This window comes from Ovis canadensis, chromosome 19 (genome assembly GCF_042477335.2).
Source record: "Ovis canadensis isolate MfBH-ARS-UI-01 breed Bighorn chromosome 19, ARS-UI_OviCan_v2, whole genome shotgun sequence".
NCBI lineage: Eukaryota > Metazoa > Chordata > Mammalia > Artiodactyla > Bovidae > Ovis > Ovis canadensis.
In genome coordinates this window covers 65161142-65177614 of record NC_091263.1, presented here as the reverse complement: position 1 = coordinate 65177614, position 16473 = coordinate 65161142, and the positions used below count along the sequence as shown (strand labels likewise).

At 57.4% G+C, this 16473-nt stretch overlaps 2 protein-coding genes across 3 annotated transcripts in view; both read left to right on the top strand.

Moving 5' to 3' along the window:
- The window catches only part of BSN (bassoon presynaptic cytomatrix protein), a 38915-nt gene extending 33385 nt beyond the window's left edge, over window positions 1-5530 (top strand). Inside the window, exon 12 of the mRNA XM_069561120.1 lies at window positions 1542-5530. The gene's annotated coding sequence lies outside the window, so the exon portion shown is untranslated. The remainder of the gene's footprint in view (window positions 1-1541) is intronic.
- Window positions 5531-7031: 1501 nt separating this feature from the next.
- Window positions 7032-16287, top strand: APEH (acylaminoacyl-peptide hydrolase). 2 transcript variants are annotated; one of them, XM_069562345.1, is made up of 22 exons: window positions 7032-7141; window positions 7868-8000; window positions 8456-8582; window positions 8960-9047; window positions 9148-9223; window positions 9313-9476; window positions 9643-9780; window positions 9877-9968; window positions 10051-10091; window positions 10177-10298; window positions 10747-10807; window positions 11898-11995; window positions 12457-12508; window positions 13373-13461; window positions 13900-14038; window positions 14529-14612; window positions 14700-14780; window positions 15128-15216; window positions 15327-15517; window positions 15626-15728; window positions 15821-15927; window positions 16021-16287. In XM_069562345.1, exons 3-22 carry the CDS (start codon window positions 8482-8484, stop codon window positions 16124-16126), a joined length of 2022 nt encoding a protein of 673 aa, XP_069418446.1. In that variant the 5' UTR covers window positions 7032-7141; window positions 7868-8000; window positions 8456-8481; the 3' UTR covers window positions 16127-16287. The 2 variants fall into 2 exon arrangements, with proteins under 2 accessions (XP_069418446.1, XP_069418445.1); XM_069562344.1 differs by lacking the exon at window positions 7032-7141 and adding an exon at window positions 7549-7792.
- Window positions 16288-16473: the final 186 nt, after the last annotated feature.

Here is a 16473-nt window from a genome sequence, read left to right as displayed (position 1 = left end):
TTTCTGAAGGTTTTAAGTGTTCTAAAGCCAGTGAGGCAGTTATGGCTCAGAGGGGTCTACACTAGAGGAGGTGGTCAGTGACAGGTAAGGCTCAAGCAGGGAGAAGAGGCTGCTGTGGAATGGGCCCAGGTGAGGGAACGGCAGCTGCAGAGCCTCCAGTGAGAGAGATAGACTTCGGGGACAGACAGAAGGCCAGCACAGCCAGAGCCATAGAGGAGGGGAGAGATGTCCAAGGGTGTAGTCGGAGGAGCCAGCTGGGCTGGGCTTTGCAGGCCAAAGTGGAGAGCCCAGAATTTGTTCTAAGGAGACTACAGCGCAGCACTCCAGCGTTCATCCCGCCTTCACCCCCAGGGCAGTGGACTCCCTGCCGCCTTCCCGCTCCGCCACATGTTTTCTCTGAGTTGCCCTGGAACAGAGGTGAAATGGGAAGTTGTGCTGAAGGGAGGGGAGGTTGGGGCAGCTCGGGACCAGGCCCACGGCAGGATCTGCCTTGGGTGTAGGGCCAAGGCTGTGTCACTGGGGAGCGAATGGAGCCACTGGCGTGGCTTCATCCCATGTTCTGCCCCGTGACGCGCATGGGCCACTGAGGCCACTGACTGTGGACTTCAAGGGGTCTCCCTCAAAGCCTGACATCTGGCTGATCGTGCCAAGTGGTCAGCGCTGCTGTGAGTGTCCGTCTCCTGGTGCCTTTTGTGGAGATTTCAGAAGTGGGCTGGGAGAGGCTCGTCATTTTAAACAAAACCCCATCTCCCTCATTTGTTTTTAAAAAAATTTTTTAAAAATAAGTTTATTTGTTTCAAGGTTTACAAATAACAAAGGTGCACCGTGTATTTAAAATTGCCATTATAGGTGAGAGCGTGCGTGCACAGTCATTTTTGTTTGAGTAATATTTTTAATGTAATAGATTTTAAGATGTGATAAGGGAAGGAGCTGGCAGAGATGAATGTGCCGAGCAAAACCACAGCTGTGTATCTTTTAAAGCACATCATGGCTTTAAGTACCATGTTGTTAAGGATTCTCATGAAGTGCCATTGACTGTACATCAAATCAGAGTACTGTTTCTTCAGTGTTATTGTTTTCAGAGCCACATTTTGTTGCTTATTTGCTAGTATTAATCAGTCAAAGGACACCATTCTTTTTTTTTGGGGGGGGGAAACCAAAGCTGTCTCAGAAATGGCCGATTTAACTTGACAGTAACAAAATAGTATAACACAGACTCTCTCAATACAGATAAATTCACACATACTGGAGATTATATATAATAGACAGATATGAAGCAACTTGTGTTAAAGAAGTGTCCCTTCCTGGCCAACCTGATTTTTCTTTCTTCCTGACCTTCTCTTTATGAACTCAAACCTGCCCCAGTACCCATCTCCTCCGCCTCAGTGGGGCTGGGAGCCCGTGGGTGCAGAGGATCCAGGCAATCAGCCTGTGGCCAACAGCTGGAAGGAGGGCGGGCGGGAGGCAGCTGTCCATGGTGCTTGACCAAATTTTTCTATCTTTCCTTTTTCCCTCTCTCCTTCCTCCTTTTCTCCTCCAAGCATCTACAATCTGACAAACCGTCGGCCCAAAGACTCACACGAGGTGGGACGTGGCTGTCGGGCCTCAGTTGAGGACAGGATGTTTTCTAACAGCAGCTGCCAGGGTGAAGCCTGTGCTGGTCACGTGGGACCACTGGACCCGGGTACCCGTGACTGCCTTCCCAAAGACCCTGCTCTCCTCCGGGCGCCACCGTCAAGGCGCAGCCATCAGTGGGAGGGAGGAACGCCCTCTGGAGACCCTGCCACATGGCAGTTTTGCTGCTCTGCCCATAGCTGCCCTCTGCGGCCCGGCCGGCCCGGCCTCCAATGCGTTATACACAGAGTTGGGGCGCACGCTGCCTGTTTTTGACGGATGCTGCCCTCCCTCCACCATGCCAGAAGTTTTTCCACAGCCTTGGAGAGGGGCTTTGACCGAGGGCTGGGGGCCCCAGGCTCCGTTTCCTTCACATTCCAGCTGGCCCGATCCCTCCGTGGCCACAGGGGCCTGCCCTCCCCTCACCCTGCCCTCTGGGTGACACTGGAGCAGGCGTCCACATGGCTAGCGTGGGATTGGGAGAACTTTACAAACGTTAGGACCTAACACTGTCTCATTGCTGAAATCAGAGGCCATAGCACCGAAAAGCAGCGTGGGCGCCGGCTGAGGCTTCTCCCAGCCTGTGGGCGGCCGCGTGCTAGCACGCCTGCCGCCATCTTCAAAGCCATTCCCCCGAGTCATCATGAGCATCCCAGCGGCCCCTCCACTGTCTCCACCAGCCGGCTCCTCGTTCGTACACCTGGGGATTTCTTTTGATTTCAAGAACAGCCTTAATCATTTCAGTTTGATTTAAGTGTATACCTCATAAACATTGTTCTTTCGTTTCTCCCCCCACCCCTCCTTTCTCTCTTCCCTCTCTCGGCTCACCTCCTTGCCTCTCCCCTTCACCACCACCTTGTGACTGATGGTTTGGTCTCCTCTTTGCTCTGCCCCTGCTCAGCACAGGGAGAATGTTGACTAAGAAGCAATAGTGGGCAGCAGGCCACCAAGAGCACAAGCCCAGGGCGGGGTCTAGGGAGGCCCCTCAGCCCGCCTCTGTTTACCGTGGAACTCCAGTCCTTCTTAAGCCATCACCAGTGGACGTGCTCAGAGCAGAGGGGCCAGGGCTTCTGCCAGCCGAGTGAGGGAAGGGCCCAGGGCCCTGTGCTGGGGTGGGTGGTGCCGTCCAATCCACCCCAGTGGACTGGGCAGGGCTCCTCCCCGAGGCCCTTCCGTCTGGGGCCTCCATTCATCTTGGGCACAGCCGCAAGTCTCATCTCTAACGTTCTATGCAATGAAATATAAACCCTCAAAGACAACTGTTAATATTTATTAAATTCCGTGTTATGTATAAGGAGTTAATTGCAAAGATGCAATTGAGAAACTGGATAGATCAGCTCATATCTGACCCCTCGCTCCCTTCCCCCTCCCCTGCTCCCACCATGTGTGTGAAGTTCTCAGTCTGTGGCATGTTCGACCTGTGGCAGGACTCGCTGCTGCCAAGCAAGTCACCGCCGGTCCCGCAGCGGAGCATGCACAGCTCGCAGCCTCTTTGCACGATCTCATCCATTTTAAATGCTCGACCCTCTTGCTTGGAGTTCTTTTTGTCTCAGACCCCCTCCTTCAGGAGTGCTTCTAGCTGACTTCTGCACGAGCTAGTGAGGACAGCCGGAATTGCTGCCTGAGCATGCCAGGCCACGGGCCCGGCAGTACAAGGCCCCACACACCCTGCGGGTTTCTCTGACCAAGACGTCTCTGGGGAGACACGGTGGGAGCCCACACAGGATGTGTGCACGTGAGCATTTGGAAGATTGGCTGTGGGATTTCCATCTGTAAGTTGCCCCCCGCCCTTACCCTGGCCCCGAGCCGGAGACATCTGGCTGCCCCTTCCCAGCGGGGCAGTGTTCGAGGGCAGAGCTGGGCTGCCTCTGCAGCCAGAGAGACAGAAGCCAAGAGTGGGGCCTGCCTGTGTCCTAGGACCCCAGCTCCTGACTGTGCCTGCTCTGTGCCTCTCCTCTGGCTTGTAAGCTCCAGGGTCTGTGAGCCAGGAGATCTAGGCCAGGACCAGAGGCCAGAGGGTGCTCAAGAAGGGCTGGACCTTTGCGTTTGTGGTGTGGACCGCTGACAGTGTCACTTTGCATCATAGTGGGTGTTCCCATAGACAGTGGCTTCAAGCGGAGATTTTTGGGAAGCATCTCAATAACAAGACTTCCAGAAGGTTCTGTGGTGACACTCTCTGTGTCTGTCCCCAGGACCTAAACGCCCCACCAGCCCCCATCTCTGGAGCCCCAGCATCCCACTGCTCATGACTGAGTCAAGTGTACAGCAGGCACCCGACCCCTCCAGGCCTGGCCTTCCTCCAGAGTTTGCACCATGCATTTCTCAGGGGTCTGCATTTCTCCTTTCCAGTAAGGTCTACAAGCCCTTTCAGAGAGGGATCCTGACCCACCTCTGGCAGCTGTGGATGAGATAGGAGGCTGTTACCCGCTTCACTGGGCCCAGGCCCCACCCTTCTGGATTTGGGCTTCACCCATCCAACCAGACACCTGCCTCATTGCAGAGAGCAGGCCTGGGCCATGTGAGGACATCTGTGCAAGGGCTAAGGGAGGCCATCATCTGGCCCCTCTGACCACCCAGGGCCAGGTTTTTGTGAGGTGTGCCTAGTGGCTGGATACGTATGTGAGGGACTAATGCAGTGAGCCTCCCCACAGAAGGCCAAGGGACGGGTCCAGAAGCGGGGAACAGGCAAGGAGATGACAGCAGGCCAACCTCCATCAAGGCTAGTTTCAAGGCTAGTTTCTCACGCATTGACTTTTCAGCAAATCTTCTTTCTGGTCAAGCTCTCTGAGCTGGACATTTCTGACATCTGCCACTCCCCACCCCCCGACATATCCACAGGACACATCTGTACCATCACCCCCTTGTGAAGGTGGCTGGAGCAGGCCTCTGGGCCACAGGCGTGCTGGCCCTTGTATAGATACAGCTGTGACTCCAGGGACCAGAGGCTGAGAGACCAGTATTCGATGCCTTGGGTGCTGGGGAGCACCAAGCACATCTCCACACAGGCAAGGGGATGTCTCTGGAGAGCAGTCCAGGCCTTCTCTATACCCTCCCCTGCCCCAGTGTCATGAGTAAGGGCACTGCCTCCTCTACTTCAGGGCCCAATGCATTCACAGCAACAACCCCCGCCCCACCATCGCTTAGTCCTTGGGAAGAGACTGCGGTCTCAGGGCCCATGGTGAGAGGCAGCAGTGGCAGCAACTATGTCCTGTCTTCTGGAGCCTGTGGGGAGTTTTCCAGGCCAATCCTTTGCCATGGCAACAAGGCCCTGGCCTGTTGGCCCCTCCCTTGCCCTCGTGCCCCCTCCCCCCACTCTGTAAATACTTGTCATCATGGACTCCGACAGGGTCAGAGGGACAGGCCTGACCAACTGCAACGCCTCAGAGACATCACTTCTGTTCCCTGGGTACCAGCAGCCCTGGTGCGTGTGCGCTGGGGGGCACGGGAGAGCCAGGGGAGTTGTGAGGCTATCGTGCGTATGCGCATGTGAACAAGCGTGTGAGTGTGTGTGTGTGCGTGTCTGCCTCACTCGGCCTCTGGGACCCAGTAAGCCCGTCCTCTCTTAGAGCAGCGCCCTGGAGGGCGGTGGCCGCCCCACGCCTTTCCTCTGCTAGCTTCTATGTCTTGTTTTGGCTCCCCCTCAACACACGCCTTCCCTCTGCCTCCCTTCTTTCCTCTCTTCCCTTCTTTCCTTCTCTCCTTCTTTCTTTGAGGGGGGAAGAGTGCTGTACAAAGTCAAACAAACAAGTTTACAGTTGTAAGTGCAATGACCCGAGTCCTTCACGTGACCTTGTGAACCGTGTGCCGTCCTCCGTGCTCTGTGAGAACTCGTGGTACTTCAGTGTCCCTCCCCCTGTATTGTGACAAGGTAATTCTGTGGTATCAGAATAAAAGGACTTGATATAAACAACCTACAGACTGTCTCTGGGATGGTTTCTGAAATGGGCAGGCGCAGACAGAGGAACAAATCCCCCAACTGTGACAGCCCTGTGTTTTCACGGTTGAAGGGAAAGGATGAGAAGGCAACAATGCGGAAGTACCAGCAAGGCCAGGGCAGAGCTCACAGCAATCTGGCCAAAGACAGTGAGTCCCTCCACAAAGGCAAGTTTAATGCTTGAACCTGGAGAGAGCAGTTAGTTCACTGGGCAGACTTGTTAATATATATATTTTAAGTTTTTAAAATTGGAGTTTAATTACTTTATAGTGTTGTGTTAGTTTCTGCTATACAACAAGGTGAATCAGCTATATGTATACATGTATCCTCTCCCTCCCACCTACCCTGCCTCAAGGGCAGACTGTTGAGGGTACCTCCACAGTCTGCGAGTGTCTGGGGTGCACACTTTTCTGAGGCCTGGTTCCTGGGGACCCAAGTGAGCAGATGCTGCCCCCTGGTGCCACCAACAAGCCCTACACCTGTCTGCCTTGGCTGTGTCCACTCCAACCCCCAAACTCTTGGGGACTACTAGATCTTAGTCCTTCCCCAGACTAGGAAAGCCTTCTTTTCAAAGTAACCCTGAGTTTCTAGAAATGTTTAAAAACACAGATAAGTGAAAAGAGTATCAGCCTCACCTCTGGCCTTCCTCAAAGTTAGTATCTTGATGCATGTCTTTCCTTCCTGTGTTTTTCTTTTTCATTTTAAACAGAGCCAGAAAGATACAGCAGTTCCTGTTTTCTAGCATTCTGTTCATTTCTACATGTTCATTCCAGATACTTAGATGTTCATCCTCCAATGCCCAGCCTCCAGAGAGCTGCACCATGAGTTTACAGCCAGGCTGCTGAAAGTGCCCTCAAAGACAGGCACTATGTTCCCGGTTTTCCTGTTGTAAACAATGCTGTAATGAACATCCTCATTTCCACCTTTCCACCCAGATGGGTGGCTGGGGCCACTCTTTCTGCTCCCAGTTCTGGCCTTAACAGGCCTGCACCTTTGGATGCTCACAAATAAGTGGTCTCAGAAAATGGAAACTGTTTTTACCTGACTAGTCTGATGGGGAAGGGGAAGCTGCAGGCCAGTCAAGTGGGATCTGAGTCACAGGCAAGGCAGGGCACAGAGACCCAGGGTCCTGAGGGAGCCAGGGTCCTTGGCTCCAGCCAAGCTCAGGAGACATCCATTGCTTCTGGTTTGACAACTGGCCAGCCTCTTCTGCCATGGTAACCTGCCCTGTCCAATGCCAGTGTCCTGAGGGAGCCTTCTTGCCCAGGTTTCTCATTCCACAGGAAGGACTCTGGTTCTGGGGGGAGCCTGTACCCACCAGGCCCTCTGCACCCAAGAACTTGGGCTGAGGCCTGGGAAGGCAGACAGGCTCATGCGCTCATCCACGTGCCACGGAGCAGGGTGGGGGAGGGCTGGAGGGGCAGATAGCTTCTGGGTCAGGCTTGGTGTCCGATAAGACCTGGCAACACCCTGTGTGAACTTTGTACCCGCCCTTTGCCGTAAGCCCAGAGCTCTGCATTCTACCAGGAGCACACCTCCACCCTTCTTTCCTCTTCGGCCAGAGAACCCCCTGCAGAGCAGCGTCTGGTGAATGTAAGCCTAGCAATAGACCAGGAGGTCCAGACAGCCAGCCTCCGGGCTGCGGGAGACCCCAGCTGGGGCTGACTTTGGCTTGCATCCCGCCTCTTAGGCTCTGCCTCCCTCCTCTCGCTGGACTCGACTTTACCCTAGCTGGGCTCAGAACCTCCCACTCTGCACCCCCAACCCCCCACCCCCACTCCCGCGTCTTCGAAGAGTCCTCGGTCTATAGTCTGGCCTCAACCCCTCTTGTGGGCCCTGTAGTTACTCGCACACTTCGCCCCTCCGTAAAGACCAGCGCCTTTATTCCGTCCCCTCCCAGTAATAGGCGAGGACTTGGCCCACAGAGCTCGCCTCTCATCAACCTAGCCCGCCCCGAAAAACTGGCTTCTTTCTGGGATATCCCTGCTCTTCCCCCGCAGGACTCCAGAGACCGTAGCCCCTACTTGCTCCTTAGAGGCCATTCCTCTTTACCAACCATCGAGGTCCCGCCCCCTTGGCTAACCGTCCTCGCCCATTCGTCGAAAATCCCGCCCCTCTCACTTCACTGCAAGCCCGTGGCGGAGGCGGGCTGGGCCTCTCCGGGCTCCGCCCCCGGAGCCTCACTTCCGGGCGCCCGCAGGCCCCGCCTCGCCCTGGCGGCCCAGAGCCACCATGGAGCGGCAGGTGAGGGATCGGCCCGCGGTTCCCGTGGTCTTTGAAGCCCGGGCCGGGCCTGACCCTGCTGTGTCCCCTGCGCAGGTGCTGCTGAGCGAGCCCGAAGAGGCGGCGGCGCTGTACCGGGGCCTTAGCCGCCAGCCCGCGCTGAGCGCCGCCTGCCTGGGCCCAGAGGTCACCACGCAGTACGGGGGTCGCTACAGGACGGTGCACACTGGTGTGTGTTTGGAGGGGATTCGGGGAGAGGAGGGGGGACGTGGAGGGCTCGCTGTCTGACGGTGCACACAGGTGTGTGGAAGAAGGCCGTTCTTGAAAAGTGGGTGTGAAAGGGTGCCTCCCCAAGAGCCCCGTGCACACAGGTGTATGGGGTTGGGGTGGGGCTGCCTAGAGTATTATGAGCTGGTGCCCATGAGTGCAGAGCGCGGGCCTTGTGAGGGCTACCCCCATCGTCCTATCCCACAGGCACCCTCAAGGTTCCAGGGTGGATGCTAGGAGCATTTCTCTCCTGAGATGTTGTCAGCTTAGGCTCTGGAGCCCTAGACCTGAGCTGGGTTCGGGTGTGACTCATCCTGCCCCCAGAATATGTGGAGACAGATTGAGGGAGGGGGTGCTGGGGAGGGGAGCCCATGCCAGGACTGGTCAAGTTGAGCAGTCTCACACCTCTCCTCGCAGAATGGACCCAGAGGGACCTGGAACGCATGGAGAACATCCGATTCTGCCGCCAGTACCTGGTGTTCCATGATGGGGACTCAGTGGTGTTTGCAGGGCCTGCGGGCAACAGTGTGGAGACCCGGGGGGAGTAAGTCTGAGGGAGGAAGCTTGTGCGCAAGGCCGCAGCCATCTACAGGCCTTTTCTGAATGCCTGCCATGGGCCTTGGTGTGGGTCTGACCCAGAAGGGAAGCCTGGAGTCAGGTTCCTGCTCCTTGGGAGTTCAGGCAGCCTCTGGTGACATGGTTGTAAGTGTTGGAGGCCTGCTCCAAACTTGGGATGGAACTAGAGGCCCTGCCCCAGGAAGCGGAGGCAGGCAGCTTCTGTGAAAGGACTAGAAGGGCTGCAAGGGTGGATGTGGGCTGGAGCCCCAAGAATCTTGTCTAAGAGGTTGACCAGTAAGGGGACTGGATGGGCTGTCACTGGGTGGGAGGTCATCCTGACCCGCTATCCCGTATCGTCCTCAGGCTGCTAAGCCGAGAATCTCCTTCAGGCACCATGAAAGCCGTGCTGCGCAAGGCTGGAAACACTGGGGAGGAGAAGCAGTTTTTGGAGGTGAGTCTGCACAGGACCAGGTGGTGGGCAGCTGGGGCTTCTGTCCCACCGATGAGGCTCTTGTTGGAGGACAGGCAGCCTGATTACCAGATGTCCTCAGGTCTGGGAGAAGAACCGGAAGCTCAAGAGCTTCAACCTGTCAGCGCTGGAGAAACATGGGCCGGTTTACGAGGATGGTGAGGCAGCTGGCTGGTGAGCAGGCAGGGTGGCCAGGAGGGGCAGCCGTAACCCTGGGCTCCCCTTGATCAGCCTTCCTTACACCTAGACTGTTTTGGCTGCCTGTCCTGGTCGCACTCGGAGACACACTTACTATACGTGGCAGAGAAGAAGCGCCCCAAGGCTGAGTCCTTCTTTCAGACCAAAGCCTTGGACATCAGTGGCAGTGATGATGAGATGGCCAGGCCGAAGAAGCCAGACCAGGCCGTTAAGGTGCTCACGGCCGTGGCCAGTTGGTGAAGGCTCCTCCAGGCAGCCCTCGAGCTCAGTGGGCTCTCTGCCCACACTGTGCCTACCGGAACCAGGGAGGCACTGGCTTCCAGGGGGCAGGGCAGGCTCCCACAAGACAGGCTGGGCATTGAGTGTCTTGTGTTCTCAGGGGGACCAGTTTTTATTTTACGAAGACTGGGGAGAAAACATGGTTTCCAAAGGCACTCCTGTACTCTGTGTGCTGGATATCGAGAGTGGCAACATCTCTGTGCTTGAGGGGGTCCCTGAGAGTGTGTCCCCTGGCCAGGTTAGTGCTGACTTGGCCTGCATCGACTCCTGGAGTCTGGGGCCCCTGCCTGAGTGACTGCCCATGTTCACACCTGCCCTGTGGTCTTGTTTACAGGCCTTCTGGGCCCCTGGAGACACAGGTGTGGTGTTCGCAGGCTGGTGGCATGAGCCCTTCCGGTTGGGCATCCGCTTCTGCACCAATCGGAGGTGAGGACAGTTGAAGGTGGGGGGCAGGGCGCCTTGCAGCTCAGACTGGACTTGAAGCTGAGTGTCTCTCTGGTGGTTCCAGGTCAGCCCTGTACTACGTGGACCTCACTGGGGGGAACTGCGGTACGTGCTAGCACCTGCCCATGCTTTACTGACACACCCTGGGCCCTGGCAGCCTGCACAATCCTCACATTTCTGTCTGGTCCAGAGCTCCTCTCGGCTGACTCTCTGGCTGTCACTTCTCCCCGGCTGAGCCCAGACCAGTGTCGCATCGTCTACCTGCAGTTCCCATCTCTGGTCCCCCATCAGCAGTGTGGCCAGTTGTGCCTGGTGAGCTGCGGGGAGGGAGGGGAGGGGGGAGGTCAACAGGAGGAAGGGATGGTGGATGAGAGCTGAAGAGTCAGTTTTGACTCCCCACGAGCCCCTCAGTGGACCTCATGTCCTGGGTGCAGCGATGGTATGAGCTCCACCTGGCCTTCTCTCCAGGCAGGGCCTAGAGGCTGAGAGTGCTGTCCTGGGACGCTCTGTACAGTCAAGACTCACCACTTGGAGAGCATTCTCTGTCTAGAGGGATGCTTCTCATCTGCACGTGCCTGGGCTCTGCAAGGGGATGGGAGGTAGTGGGCTCTGGGCCCCTCCTGAAAGTCAGAGGCCTCTCCAGACCTCTGGTCCAAGTCACTAGAAAGGAGATACATCAGGCTCCTCTCAGGTCCTCGCCTCCCTGCCCTGAGGGCACTGCCAGTCCCCTGGTGGGCCTAACCGCCCTGTTGTCTTGCAGTATGACTGGTATACCAGGGTCACGGTGGTGGTGGTGGATGTCGTGCCTCGGCAACTGGGAGGTAAGGGGTGTGTGGCGGGGCAGCTGCTGTGGAGCCTGCAGCTCTGTTCTCTAGCCTTCGGTTCCCCTTGCTCGGGGCCAGCCTCCTCAGCTCTTCCAACCTGAGTTCCTTCTGAAGTCTCCCCTTCTGCCGGACCACCCCAGGTTCAGCTGCCGCAGCGGGTGGTACCATCACCATCGGGCATGGTTCTGACAGAAGGAAGTCACTTGGACCAGAGCTGAGACGGTTTCATTCAGGCTGCAGCCCATAGACCTTTCTTGTCCTTCCAGTGACTGATTAAAGCCCCTGCTCCTTCATGGGCTCTCGGAAAGTACACTAGGTTGGCAGGTCCTACCCCCAAGGGTGAACCCCCGCCCCAGTGTTTGTCCAGTCCAAGCCCTTGAGGCAGCAGGGTCTCCGGGAGGGTGGCTCTTGGCTGACAAGCTCCAGTCACAGTCTCAGGCGCTCAGAGCTCCGCTTGGGATCCCAGGCTATCCCAAGGATGTGAGGGCTGAGTCTCCTGCCTTCTTGGGCCACCTGGTCCGTTCCAGGACACAGGGACAAGGGATGCTCTCCTCTTCCTCTCTTTGGGCTACAGGGATGCAGCTGGTACAAATTCTGGCTCTGCCCCCTACTGGCTGGGTGTTCCTGGGCAGTATCCTGACCCTCTGAGCTTCCATTCCTTTATGTGAGGGGGAAGGGGTTGTCCCTGCTCTTTGCGGGACTGTAGTGAGGGTTAAATGAGTGATGATACTAGAGGGTAGGATTTATTTAGGCCCCTGGGCCAGGCAGTCAGCTAACTATGGTAATGGACAGACAGGTGTTACCTTGGTTACAGCATCTGCTCCTACCAGGGGCCCAATAAGAGCAGCTCACAGGAATGCCAGTGCCTACTGTTTCTCTCAGGAGCTCTTAAGCTCCCCCTCTCCTGGGCCCTCAGAGGCCTCTGCCCTTCAGCCCGCACTTCAGGCAGCTCCTCATCACCTCAGGTACCCATGTGTGGGGCCCCAGGTGAATTCCCCAGCAACCCAGCCTTCCTTATAGTCTTGCTGCCCCCCACTCCCCACCCCCTCCACTCTTGGACGTGGCCCCCAGCTCTCTGCCTTTGCAGAGAGCTTCTCTGGGATCTACTGCAGCCTGCTGCCTCTGGGATGCTGGTCAGCTGACAGCCAGAGAGTGGTTTTTGACACAGCTCAGCGCAGCCGGCAGGTAAGGGGCTCCGATTGTATTGAGAGGCAGCCCTTGACCAATCCCCAGGAGCGGCAGGCCTGGGACATCTGGGGGACACAGGGGCTGCCATGGGGGTGGACCCCTGAACACCACCATATGGGGAGTTGGTGGAGGTGGGACAGTGATTTCTCCCCAGGGTTGAGCAGGGACACCATAGTATGCCAGACTCCTTTGGGGTGTGATATCATTGGGTCCTCAGGGTAGCTGGAAGGAGTTCAGAGGCATTCCCTCTCCTGCCCAGGGTCACTCACCACGTTGTGATGGAACTGGGATTTGAACCCAGGTCCCCAGGCCACACCTACTGTTCTGAGTAGCTGTCGCCGTAGTTACTCACGGATCTAGGCTGGGCCCAGGGTCCCCAGGAAGGTAGAGAGGAGGTGGGGGCAGGACCCAAAAGGCCCTAGGATGTGGTGCCAAACATGGCCTCCCCTCTGCTTCAGGACCTGTTTGCTGTGGACACCCAGACAGGCACTGTGACCCCTCTGACGGCTGGTGAGCAGGGCCAGGGAGAGGGGCCAGCCAGGCCGGGGGAGGGACCGGAACTCAAGCACACGGGGCTGCAGCAGCGCTCGCGTCCACTCTGCACGAGTCCTGCAGCCTCTACTGACAGCTTTGAAGACCCTGCCTCTGCAGGACCCTCAGCCAGCCAACAGACTGCCTCCCCACCTCTGCCTGCCCTCCCCGCCCCCCGTGTCCTGGCACTGCTCAGCACAGCCCCCACCTGGCTCCTCAAACCCACACAAGTCTCTCTGGCCAGGATCGGCCAGAATCATCCTCCCCACTCTTCAAACCTCAGGCAGAGGCACCTCTGCTTCTCCAGTGCCCAGGAGAAGCCCTGGGTTGGCTCCTTCATCTTCCTTTTACCCAGGCCTGATGATCCTGCCCCTAAAATGTTTTTTGAGTCCTCCACCTGCCCAGGCTGTACTCACCCCTCCACAAAGCTACCAAAGTGTTGTTCCCAAACTGTTTCATCGTACAGTCCCCGGCTTAGGAATTTTACTCTCCTTGGACCGCACTGCCTAGAATCAGCACCTCACCCCCGCCCCCATTCTCCTGGGCCCAGCTGCCACTTTGCAGACTACAGTCATCAAAGGGTGGGTGGATGTACCATGGGGTCTGGTGTGTCACCAGATCTGGCAGTCACAGGGCACAGCCGCTGGATGGGTGGGCTGAGAAGGAGGCTCTCCCGGAGCTGTGTGCAGTTGGCTGTCATTGGCTGTGACATCTCTCTGTGGGCATCCCTTTGCTGTTCAGGGAGGAAGGGGCACCTGGCTTTAAAGTCGCCAGTCTGGCAGTTCTGACTCTGCATTTGGAGGCGGGGGGTGTGGAAGTAGTGGTGGCCTCTGCCTTCTCCAGGCGGGTCAGGTGGAAGCTGGAAGCTGCTAACAATTGACCGGGACCTCATGGTGGCCCAGTTCTCCACGCCCAACCTTCCCCCGTGCCTGGTGAGTGTTGGTGGCAGGGAGGGACCAGGAGGCAGGGATTCTGTGCAGGCAGAGTTCCCAGGTCACGGAACTGACCCAGGTCTTGACTGTGGCTGGTCAGTTCATGAGCAGCCAGGATGCTGACTCAGCTCAGGATAGTCCATGAGATCTGGCAGCATGGGGAGGAATGCCTGAGCTGAAGTTTGCTCCATATAGAACAGGGTGCCTGGGAAAGTGCTCAGTCCTCTGGCATAAACTAGCCTAGAGGCTGAGGAGGGAGGGGTACCTCTGTGTGGTTGGGTGAGTGTCTGTGTATATACCAGCTTACGACAGGAGTCCATGCCGTGCCCTCTGGAGGTGGGCAGACAGCCCAGTAGAGCGAGGGCTGTCCACGCTCACAGTGGTAGGAAGGCTGGGAGGCAGCCAGGCCACCTGTGACCCACTCTTTTCCCTTGGCAGAAAGTCGGGTTCCTGCCTCCTGCGGGGATGGAGCAGGAGGTGGTGTGGGTGTCCCTGGAGGAGGCGGAGTCCATTCCTGACATCTCCTGGAGCATCCGGGTACTACAGCCACCCCCAGAGCAAGAGCATGCGCAGTATGGTGAGCTGGGCAGGGGCAGAGGGACACCTTCTCCTGGTTCCCCAAGCACACGGCATCGGTGGTCACCTTTCCCATTTTCCTGTCTCACATTTTGGAGGGGAGGGTTTTGAGATTGTCTCTAAGAGCTGTTCTACTCCTCTTGTGGACGATCATGGGGAGTAGTGTCCAGGCATCTAAGCACCTGCTCTGGGCATCATCGGGCCACGTAATCTGTGGTGGGATAGCAGAGCCCAAAGAAGCCAGGTGTACGCAAGGCCTCTGTGACCGCACCTCCTCCAGAATGCTGTCCCTGCAGAGAACAGGACTCCCCAACCAGGGAAGAAGGAGCATGAATGAGCCCCCTGGGGTCTATGCATCACAGTGTGGGCTACCTTTGTCCAGCCTCCTGTGTCAGAGGTCAGCCCCAGACCTGCAGCTACAGTGGAGGCTTTAGCTGGCAGAGTCCCAGGCAGTAGCCCTGGGTCTGCTGACTGCTGTTTCTCCCCTGCAGTTGGTCTTGACTTTGAAGCAATCCTTATCCAGCCCAGCAACCCTCCAGATAAGACCCAGGTGCCCATGGTGGTCATGCCCCACGGTAGGTAACTGACCTAACATACCCTGCCCTTCCTCTTCACCCCTCCTTAGCTGGCTATTTCACCCTCTGTCTGTTCCCTATCTGCAGGGGGACCCCATTCATCCTTTGTCACTTCCTGGATGCTACTCCCAGCCATGCTTTGCAAGATGGGCTTTGCAGTACTACTAGGTGAGGGGGCAGGGCCCTGAAGCTCTGGTGGGGCCATGGGGGTGGTCATGGGGTGGGCCTGGTTGGTGCAAGTGTTGTGGGTACTACCCTTGTCTCCAGGCCTTTCTGCAGCCCTGAACTGGTAATCACTATCAGAAACTTCCCTGGCCCAGCCTCAGGCTCCGTGGACTAACTTGGAACTCCCATGAAAGGGCATGTGGCCACTGGGCCATCTCCGACCTCTTGGCCCCTTCTCCTGGCGTCTGAGGCAGCTAGCCCCAAGGCCTAGTTCACATAGAGGGGAAAGGGTATCCAGGGCTCCAGAAATGTCACTTGATCATCCTGTCTGGTCCCTCCTTGGCTTCCAGTGAACTATCGTGGCTCCACGGGCTTTGGCCAGGACAGCATCCTCTCCCTCCCTGGCAATGTGGGCAGCCAGGATGTGAAGGACGTCCAGGTAGCAGGGACTGGGGCTTCTGGACAGGTTGGGAGGGTAGGACAGCAGGGGTGTGGCTCCATTCAGCTGGTCAGGCTGCTGGCTGCAGCATGATCTGCCCCACCCTGTAGTTTGCAGTTGAGCAGGTGCTCCAGGAGGAACACTTTGACGCAGGCCGAGTGGCCCTGTTGGGTGGTTCCCATGGTGGCTTCCTGTCCTGCCACCTGATTGGTCAGTATCCCGAGACCTACGGTGCCTGTGTGGTGCGGAACCCTGTGATCAACATTGCCTCCATGATGGGCTCCACGGACATCCCTGACTGGTGGGTGTGCACGCAGGCCCCTCGCCCTTCTCCCCTCCCCTCCACATCCTCATGGAGCTCCCGAGGGCCCCAGCGCTCCCGGGCCTGCATTAGCATGGTGTCTTGTAGGTGTGTGGTGGAGGCTGGCCACCTCTACAGCAGCGATTGCCTGCCAGACCCCAACTTGTGGTCTGAGATGCTGAACAAGTCACCCATCAAGTACACCCCTCAGGTATGGAGCCCTCCTCGCCTTCCCACCACCAGTGCACCACCAGTCTGTCCAGGGCCCTGGGCCCTACTCACCACTGCTCCCCGCATACTTAGGTGAAGACACCAGTGTTACTGATGCTTGGCCAGGAGGACCGGCGTGTGCCCTTCAAGCAGGGCATGGAGTATTACCGTGCCCTCAAGGCCCGGAACGTGCCTGTTCGGTGAGTGCGTGCAGCAAGACAGCCCTCGCAGCTGGTAGGCCGGTGAGCAGCAAAGGCATCTCGATCCTCACACACTGCTGCTCAATCCCCCAGGCTCCTGCTCTATCCCAAGAGCACCCATTCACTCTCAGAGGTGGAGGTGGAATCCGACAGCTTCATGAATGCTGTGATCTGGATGTGTACACACTTGGGCCACTGAAGCCCTGCCGCTCAGCATGAGCTGGGTGGCATATGCCGCACTGGGCTCTTGGAGGGCCCCAGGGTCTGGCAGAGCGGCGAGAGGCTTCCTGGTCTCTGGACTTCATGGATGGGTGAACCGAGGAACATGGGCTGCATACTCATAATAAATGAAGACACAGAGTCTGGTTCCTGCTGGTACTTTGTACCAAGCCACCGCTAACCCCAGCCCCACCCTTGGGGTTCAGAGACTGTAGGCCCCTGCGTATGGTAGCCATCAGGTTGGCATCTACCTCTAGGGTGAGAGGGAGGGGGCAGTGTGAGGGGGACAGTGAGAGGCTCAGTTGTCACCTGTCCTGGCTGAGTACG